General features: G+C 37.8%; 1 protein-coding gene across 1 annotated transcript in view; it reads right to left on the bottom strand.

Annotated features, from left to right (window-relative positions):
- LOC104403684 (serine/threonine-protein kinase DCLK1-like) overlaps positions 1–8759 on the bottom strand; it is a gene marked incomplete at its 5' end in the record, with an annotated part of 45316 nt that overhangs the window by 32962 nt on the left and 3595 nt on the right. Inside the window, 2 exons of the mRNA XM_010011917.1 lie at positions 5049–5168; positions 5851–5908. Coding sequence (XP_010010219.1) covers positions 5049–5168; positions 5851–5908 — 178 coding nt within the window. The remainder of the gene's footprint in view (positions 1–5048; positions 5169–5850; positions 5909–8759) is intronic.

The raw sequence follows: 8759 nt of genomic DNA, 5'->3' as shown, positions 1-8759 counted from the left end.
CTTCAGCGGGATGTAAGGCAGCCATGACATTTGGACTGTATTTTCAGAGCTGAGTTGGCAAGTGGGAAGAAGAACATGTAAGTGCTTGGAGAAACACCAAAAAAGTTTAAAGAAATTAAGGAGGACTCTTGAATCTTGCCAGAGTGAAGGAAAAAACAAATATCTTTTGAGAGATACTATTCGGAGGTATTGAGCACTTGGCCAAAATCAAAGCAGCAGCACCATAAAGAAAAAGTGGGGGAAAAAAAAAAAGGTGTGTGTGTGGGGAGAAGGATAATTCTGCAAAACCAGTGCAAAAAATCCATGCTGCAGTCAAAGCATGAAGATAAAAAATAAATACAGGAGACTGTATTTTAAAGAAAAAGGTAGGTATTTTCTGAGGACAAGAGAGGAATCCCAACTTTCCAAACTCTCAGGATTTTATCAAGAGCCTCAAGTTATTTGATTTTTTAATTTTTTTTTTTTTAAGGCTCAGCTCCAGATTAAACACTGTTTTCACCAAGAGAAAGGAAGAGGGTGATGAAACAAAAACCATAATTTTCCCAGGAACCACAGCTACAGAGAAAAAGTAGAAAAAGACACCCACCAGAGGCTCAAACCTGAGAAAACAGACCCAACTTGTTAAAAACCCTAAACAAACTATTACAAATTTGCATTGTTGAGGTGCAGCTGAAGCCTGCCAGGGCAGGTTTATTCCCACTATAGATGTAAAACCCCAGCTTTGGAAACTGCTTGCAGCCAACCATTGTGAAATCTGGACCACATCAAAACCTCTTGCTCTGGCTGGTGACTGATCAAGATACATAGCGTCAAGTAAAAAGAGGAATAAAAGGCCAAGCTAAACCAGATAGAGGATTACAGAAAAAGGCCAAATATTTGGCAAAACTACAATACCATGTACTTCATGGCATTATCTGATCCCTAAGTATTAGATATCAGCATGTGGCAAAAGATGTGGGATAAATGATCTATCTTCCATAAGATCCTTCCTGTGAAGTCCCTGTACCAGCTGCTTTTTAACATGAGGTAGTGGATTAGACAGATCTTTGGTCTTATCTAATATATTCCAGATGCTCAGGAGAAGTGTCAGTAACATCAGCAAAAGATCTGCTTCCAAACAAAGAAAACTGTCCAAGCTGAGGTATGAGAGGCACGAAGGAAAGAAGCTGAACCTTAAAAAGAGAAGGGAAAATTTTGGCCTTAAGTCAGAAGAAAAAGAACAAATGTTCATGCGCAAGAAAAAAACAAAACAAAACTAAACTCAGAAAAAGATAGAGGCTGCAGAGCACATTAACAGACAGTCAAGCCAAGTTCAAGCAGAATAATTTTCTCCATTTACGCAGTTTACCCAGTAAAGTTTCTTACCAGGTAGCCTGATAAAAAAGCATACACCTAGTCTGTGGGATTCTCTGCAGTGAAAAGAGGGGTAATATCCTGGAAAGAGTTAACACAGCTGACAGCTATATCAGGCGGAATTGTTTTCAGACTTCCCTTTCCCTGAAGAGCACTTTAACCTGCAAGGTTCTGCTTAGCTGATTCACACAGCAGGTCACTATCATTTATTCAGGCACAAGGGGTGAGTTCACGATGACATTTCAGTCTTAAATCCCCGGTTCTGGAGTGAAATGGGATCAGCAACATCTGAATGCAGTTTTTATCATCTGTGCACATGAGGAAGTATACTTGGAAGTACAGTAACCAATTATTTATTTATTACCTTGTTATGTAAATGATATAATCTCTCTTTTCTTCTGCAAAAGTGAAATCATATCCTGGAGCACTAAAGGAAACTCTGCAATAAATCTTGCTTGTTAAATTGGCCAAACCCCTGTTAGGTTTGAATAACAATTTTGTTTCACTGTGTAAAAAGGCAATGTGCCAGAAACCAGGTCTTTGCTTCCTTCTACAAGCACCACTTGCAATGTGTTTATATTTGTATTTATGAAGTGCTTTTTCTTACACTTTACAAAGCAATGAATGGCCTATCTGCCATGAGGTGAGGGCAGTATTTGCAGCAGCCACTTATGTCAAGCATGTTACTGCCAATTAATGCAGGGTGGTATTAACTGAAACCGTGCTCTGCAGTATCAAGCCTTTTCTCCTTGAATTTCTTTCCTGTCTGTGAGTTTGATTTAAAGTCAGGTCTTCAAAAGTCAGTCAATAACAGATGGTTAATCAATTTTAACAGTGCACGCTATGAAATAGTAACAGTCAGCAACTGGTGAATTAACAATTAATGTCTTTCCAGAAATACTTTCCCTGGTGCCAAAGGGTGTTGGTTTTTTTTGGTTTGGTTTTTTTTTTCCCCCCTCAATTAAATAAAAAAAGGAATAGATAGATTAAAAAGAAAAAGGAATAGATGTTTGCTTCAAAGAAACAAGGTTGACTTCCAGGATCAAGATATTTCTTCTAAATTTCTTCAATTAGTCCACATAAAAGTAAAGAACATTAAACCAGTGCTCTCTAGGATAGCTAAACTACAGAAATGTCTATAAAGCCATTCTATAGCATAACTAAAAACATGAATATCTTAGTATGTGCAGAAATTCTAAAGAGTAAAGAAGGAAGAGTGGAAGAAAAGAGAATGTGAAAATAATGGATGATTTTCTTTATATAGATCTTTAGGCTAGTTATTTCATAAGAGTTTTCAGTCCCCTCCTCTTACTTATCTGAGTAATCTCCACTGGAGACTACAGCTGAGCAAAAATCCACTGGAGACTACAATTTGAACATTTTTCAAGCATGAATAACACAGCAGGTTGCACCCATAAAACCAGCTATGTGCTTATGTCTTGGCATGTTAGACAAGGCACAGCTTTTACTTCTTAGCACACCTCATGGGGCCAAGACAAAGGATTTGTCAATGCAGGCTGAAGCCGTGGCTATGTTAGATTACGACGTCATGCAAGAGAATTGAGGAAGCTTTGAACAAGCTCTCATAGGCACTGGAAAAAACCTACAATGGCATGGATCTCCAAGTGAGCGCACTTGTTGTAGAAAAGAGCAGTAATTATGATTAAAATAGTGTTAGATGGCTAATGGCATCTGATCTGAAGCTGTGCTACTTCACTTTGCACTCCTGAGTGTGAGAGAGGGCTGTGACTATGAAGAAGGTGGGGAAATTCTTCTGGCACTGGTTACACAGAGGGATTTGTGGTGTGGAAGAGTGCCAGTATTTTGCTTTTTTCTTAGGATTTAACCTATCAGAGACAAAATGGGGATGCTGAGTACCCTGTCACCTCCTTGCCACCAACATGTCCCAGTGTGCTTCCTCAGAGCTTGGAGGTGCTGGATAGTAGGGTTAGTGGTACGTTAAGCACCATAGCACCACTCAAGCCAAGTAGGACATCTGGCAGGCTCAAATCTAAGAGGATGACATTCCCATCTTCTAAGCAGTGGGGCATTGCCTGAGCTCATCATGGATGATAAGGCTATCCCAGCCCACCAAAAGGACTGGGAAAATCTGTGGCCACCCACCCACAGGCCACACTTGACGTGCTCCCAGCTCTGCACTGGGAACACAGCTTGTGTCACTGGTGCTGCCATGGAGCATGGGGGATAATGGAACAATACAAAAAACTTTTCATTCTCCTTGGTCTTGTATTCCAGCCCAGAGGGTGAGAAGTTCTTTAAGAAACACTTGGACCTGGGATCATCCTACCTAACATCTCAATGAGTTGCTTTTATTAAGAACATCCCCTAATCTTTACCTACAACCAGAGCAAAGCAGATAACAATCCCACTTGCCAAAATCACTTTCTCTCATGACCTCTGCTGATGCCTGTTTCTAACCATGGATACAGAGAATGTCTGCCAAAGGTGACAACACTTTAAAATTTAATTTAAGTGTAAATGGTCTAGGTGCCAGCGTTCAGAGTACCTGATTTGCTCACAAGTGTTGAGTATGCATGTACAACAGGCCTGCACACAAACGCTGCTGCTGCTGCTGCACGGCTCTATTAAAATCTTTGTCCTTAAACACCTAAAACTGTGGATTTCCCAGGTGGCATGATAGGCTGCCTCAAGAGAGCATGCTTATCAAGATACAGAAGTGGAGGTGGCTGCTGGAAAGATGTCCTGCCCAGAGAATAGCTGAGGAAGGAAGAAGAATCACTCATCACTAATTTAGTGAATGTGAAAAGCAGGTGTATTCTGTTAAAATAAGTATGGAGGACAAGATGTCCTCAGCAGTTTTCTGTCCTGATTTGTACAGCTTATGCAGATGTATTTTTACCACCTTTTATGCACGGTGACATACGTGTGTATTAGTACCAGAATCAAGAGCTAAATTAATACTTCTTGCACTGCACAGCTGACAGTATTTGGGGCAAGAGATGACCTACTCTATATTTCATAATCCAGTCTGAATATGTCATTCCACCAGTAAGTGAAATAAGTGTATGAGATCTGGAACTTACTGTGAAGAAATAAATATGGTCTCAAATATAAAATACTGCATTCACAAGCTCACTTTTCAGAACAGAACCATGCTTTAAATAGCAGGTTTTTCTCTTTCACTTCCCCCTTCCTCTACCTTAAATTCAGATTATTATCAAGGAGGCAAGCCTCACAATGTGTTAATATAAATCAGTAGAGAAAAAGGACAGGTAATAATGTTTAAATTTAATATAAATTAATAAAATTTAATTAAACTATATTTCATCAAAGAATATTGAATTTTGAAGGCTGGTATTTATGGATATTCAGACCTGGGGCATTTTCATTTCACCTCAAGTCTGATGCATTTCCTTAAGTTGAAACTTTTAAAAGACACTTCTTTTGGGGGAGCAAATAAAACTGGTCATCTCCAAAGTACTGTCCAGTGTGTGGCTTACAGAAAGCTAGATGAGTGTTTGAAATATTTGAAATTTATAAGAAAAAGAATCTTACAGTGTGTCACACATCTTTCAGTAGGGTGCTGGACAGAAACTCTTTCCATTCTAAATTATTCTGTGATTCCATGATTTTTAGTAAGCATTAGTACCAATGAAATTTCTCAGTATGTTTGAAACATTTCTTAATAAGCAGTCTGTCTCCCAAATACTCACTTTTACAAGTTCCATAACAAGGTACAACTCAGTTGGCATGTCCATCTCCTCAATCAGAAGTACAATATTGGGATGCTTGACTCGTCTTAAAATAGATACCTCATTCTGGATCATGTGTTCCTGCCACACAAAATAAATCTTTAATGACTACAGATCTGTGGGAAAAATTTTCACAGTGGAAAAAAAACCAGAGAGAATTGGGACCTGCACAGACTCCTCAGGGTTTTTAAAAAAGGTAACAGATGTTGCCTCCAGCAATATGGAAGGAACATGTCTAGAAACAACATCCATGTGACAACTGAAAGAAAAAGAAACACATGAACAGAGAAAAGTTAAATATGGAAGTTTCTAAAGTTTTTTCTCCAAAGCGGCATATTTTGTTATAGATTTCAAAAGCTAACAGTCACTTGGTATAAAAGTGACATCAGTTTGATTAACCTTGCATTCTGTTTAGACATAGTGACTGGCGTCATTACAATTATTAGTATTATTTTTCTGTTTTCTATAGCATCTGGAATTATGAAAGTTAGAGGACATAATTACAGAGATAAAGAGCAAGGGGAGTGCCCACACACAGCCAACAAACTGGAGAATGAACACAAGCTTCTATGGCCGCATCACAGCCATTTATACTGCTATTCCAAGAGTCTCCCGAGGACAGGCAAAGGCTTCAATCAAAAAGATTCTAACACATGCCAAGAAGTAGACAAATGCCAACAGCTTCCCAAACTGATCTCTCACAAAATGTTTCCTGGGAAAAAAAATCAAAATCTTTTGTCTTTTATGAGTTTTTCATACTTACTTTTCCTCTACATTTACTTTTTTTGATTATTTTCAGAGCATATTCTCTACCAGTTGATCTGAAGAAAAAGAAAAGAAAAATTTGTATGTTCCATCACATTGAATACTTTTCTCAATAGAGTTAATATTTGTCATTTGAGCACAATAGGTCTGGGCAATAATTCCATTCAAGTAATTGTTCTGTCAAGAAATGAAGCTTGGATTTGACTGGAACTGTGAACTTGATCCAAATTTATTGTATGCCTGAGGAAAAAAGCAGTAAGCATTTTTTTCTAAAAATGAGGACATTAGAATGTTTTCAAAACAAAATAACCTGATTTTTTCCATTTTCTATTAGTAACTGTTATTCCTTCTGCAGTTTTGTGTAAAAGCATTATACAGTATTTAAAGATTCCAAATCTTCTAAAACCCCCAAATTTTTGGTTTTGTTATACAAAAGAACTATGAGCTATGGAAAATATTTTTATTTTAGACCTAAAGTGAAAAGTCTTTTGTTTGCACATCTGCTCTCTCAATTGTTATGGTAGAAAAGTCAGTCTTTGAAATAATGTTTTATGTACTCAGTAAGTATATGATATTTAGCAGAGTTAAATACGATGTTTAGAACAGAATATGTAAGGTTCTGGAGACAGTAAGAAATTATAGAGAATTATTTGAGCATTAGGACACATTTCCTTTTGACTGAGTTTGGGTTTTTTTGAAACCATATAATACTTATCACTACTGCATATATATGTATTTATTATATAGAATGCTAACATAGGAAAATAAGCCTGTAGACAAGTTAACAGAACCAACTTCCATTTCTTAATCGAGTTACAAAACCAAAAGATGGTTGTAAGGATGAAACCAAGAAGCTCTGTTCACAAACTCTATTTACACTATAAGATTAAATGGAGAATGGGTAATATAAGAAAAAGGTCTTAACTAAACACTTTCATTTTGTAATAAAGATCAAAACAGTTTACAAAAGTCTATTATATTGCCCTTAAGCATATGTTCGGTTAAAAAAAAAAAAAAAGAAAAAAATAACCTCTCAAGCATATGGGGTGATTTTGTTTTTCATTGTTCATTTAACAAAACATAGTTAAACTGATAGATTGAATTAATATATAGTATGCTAATTAGAGAAATGAACATGCCTAAAAATGTGCACAGCCTGTCAAATAAGACATGCAAAGTGAGTCATAAACTGAAAGCAGTGCATTAGGAAAATGACTGGGTATTTTCATTGCCATATTTAAGCATAGAGAACTCCTCTGGCAATGATGTACCACTATATTAATTTAAGGAAAAATGAGGACTTCAGTAAAATTAAAAAAAAATAAAAATATTCTGTCTGAGTTCCCAGGGAGCCAAGACAGGCTGTATTAAGACATCGATGGCTGTATTAAGACATTCAATGGCTGTGCAAAGAAATCACACTGGATGATGATGTTTATGACTTGTAAAAAATGTACAGCATGGCTGTTCAAGACTTAAGCAAAGCAAAACTAAAAGCTTCTCATATCTGTACCCAAAGGGGCTTAATGCTACAGCCTCCAGAAATGGTCCTCACTCCATGTGGGGCACCGCCTCCTGGTGCTGCTGTTTGGTGGCTACAGTGCCAGCTCAGTGAGAGGACAGGCAGAGACAGGGACACTATTTTTGGAGAATAAAAGGAGAAGGTAGGAGAAGGAATATTCAAAATTAAAGTATCTGGGGTTCAAACTCAGACAAAATATGTCCTTTCAATAGGAGTCTCTTTCAAGCTGCTTGGTTGCCCTAGGAATGCTTCCTTTCTGTCATGAGAAAGGAAATTGATGGTTTTTGTTGGCCATGGGAGACTCCATGTACACCAAAACACTTGGAAATCTGATCTAGTGAAGAAATGTCAGAATTTGGAAGTATCTGAAAGTTAAAAATGAACACATATAAAAACACCACAGGACAAATTGCACATATGATAAAGTAGACATGTAATGAGCAGATGACAACTCTGACTGGTCTTTGTTTTGGTAAGAAGAAAATTAAAGCTAAGATAATGCAAATCCTTTCCCTTAAAAAGCTGCAGAACCACAGGCTGTCAGCAGCACAGCAACTTACACACCCGCCAAAAAAAATGCACAGCCATGCCAGAAACTCAGAGTGAAATGGGCATATCACCTCTCACCCAAACAATGAAAAGGTGCCACACAAAATAGGAAACACATTATAGCTGGATAAAAGTCTAGACCTGCAACACTACAGCAGGACACAGAGTTAGACTTCTAGTTCTTAACAGGGCCCTGTGCCACATTCCCTGGCTGTTTTAACCTCTTGCAAAGCTCAGAGAGATTTCCATTGCACTGGAGACAAAATCTATCTTCATTATTTCTGTGTGTGTATTAAATGTTTTTGTGTGTGAATATGACTGTGCATTCACAGATGCACAGAATGGGACTTTGAAGTCTTCATGTGAAAGTTTTAAAGATGGTTTATCGTTTCTATTTGGACTGGTTGTTGTCAGAGGAAAATGTCTGTGAATGCATCTGAAGTGTCAGAGTGGCTAACCAGAGCGCAAAGGCTGATCTCCACAGCTATGGAGAAGACGAACCTATGTGATCAGTGAAGTTGTGTAACAAGACCCATTCCTACTTGCTTAACACCTTGTGGTGTTATTCCTTTGAAGTCTAATGCACACAGCAATTGTACATCAGAGGAAAGTGGAAAAGTCCTCTGTCCCAAGTATCACCCCATCAATTCTGACTCTGCAAATGATGGACAAATCAGACTTTGATGTGAGGTGTTTTTTGCTTAGAAAGACTGTGAAGAATGTTTTTGAAGGGGTTTTGCACATACTGGATTTAATTTAACCTCTGAGCCTTTAATTTCGCCTTCCACTCTCGTGATGGCAAGGGTATACAGCTTTGGAAGTGGAAACTATCAGAA

The sequence above is a fragment of the Nestor notabilis genome, unplaced genomic scaffold (genome assembly GCF_000696875.1).
Source record: "Nestor notabilis isolate BGI_N333 unplaced genomic scaffold, ASM69687v1 scaffold793, whole genome shotgun sequence".
NCBI classification, from domain to species: Eukaryota; Metazoa; Chordata; class Aves; order Psittaciformes; family Psittacidae; genus Nestor; species Nestor notabilis.
The sequence above is the reverse complement of the archived record's forward strand: the minus strand, read 5'-3'. Positions and strand labels throughout refer to the sequence as shown.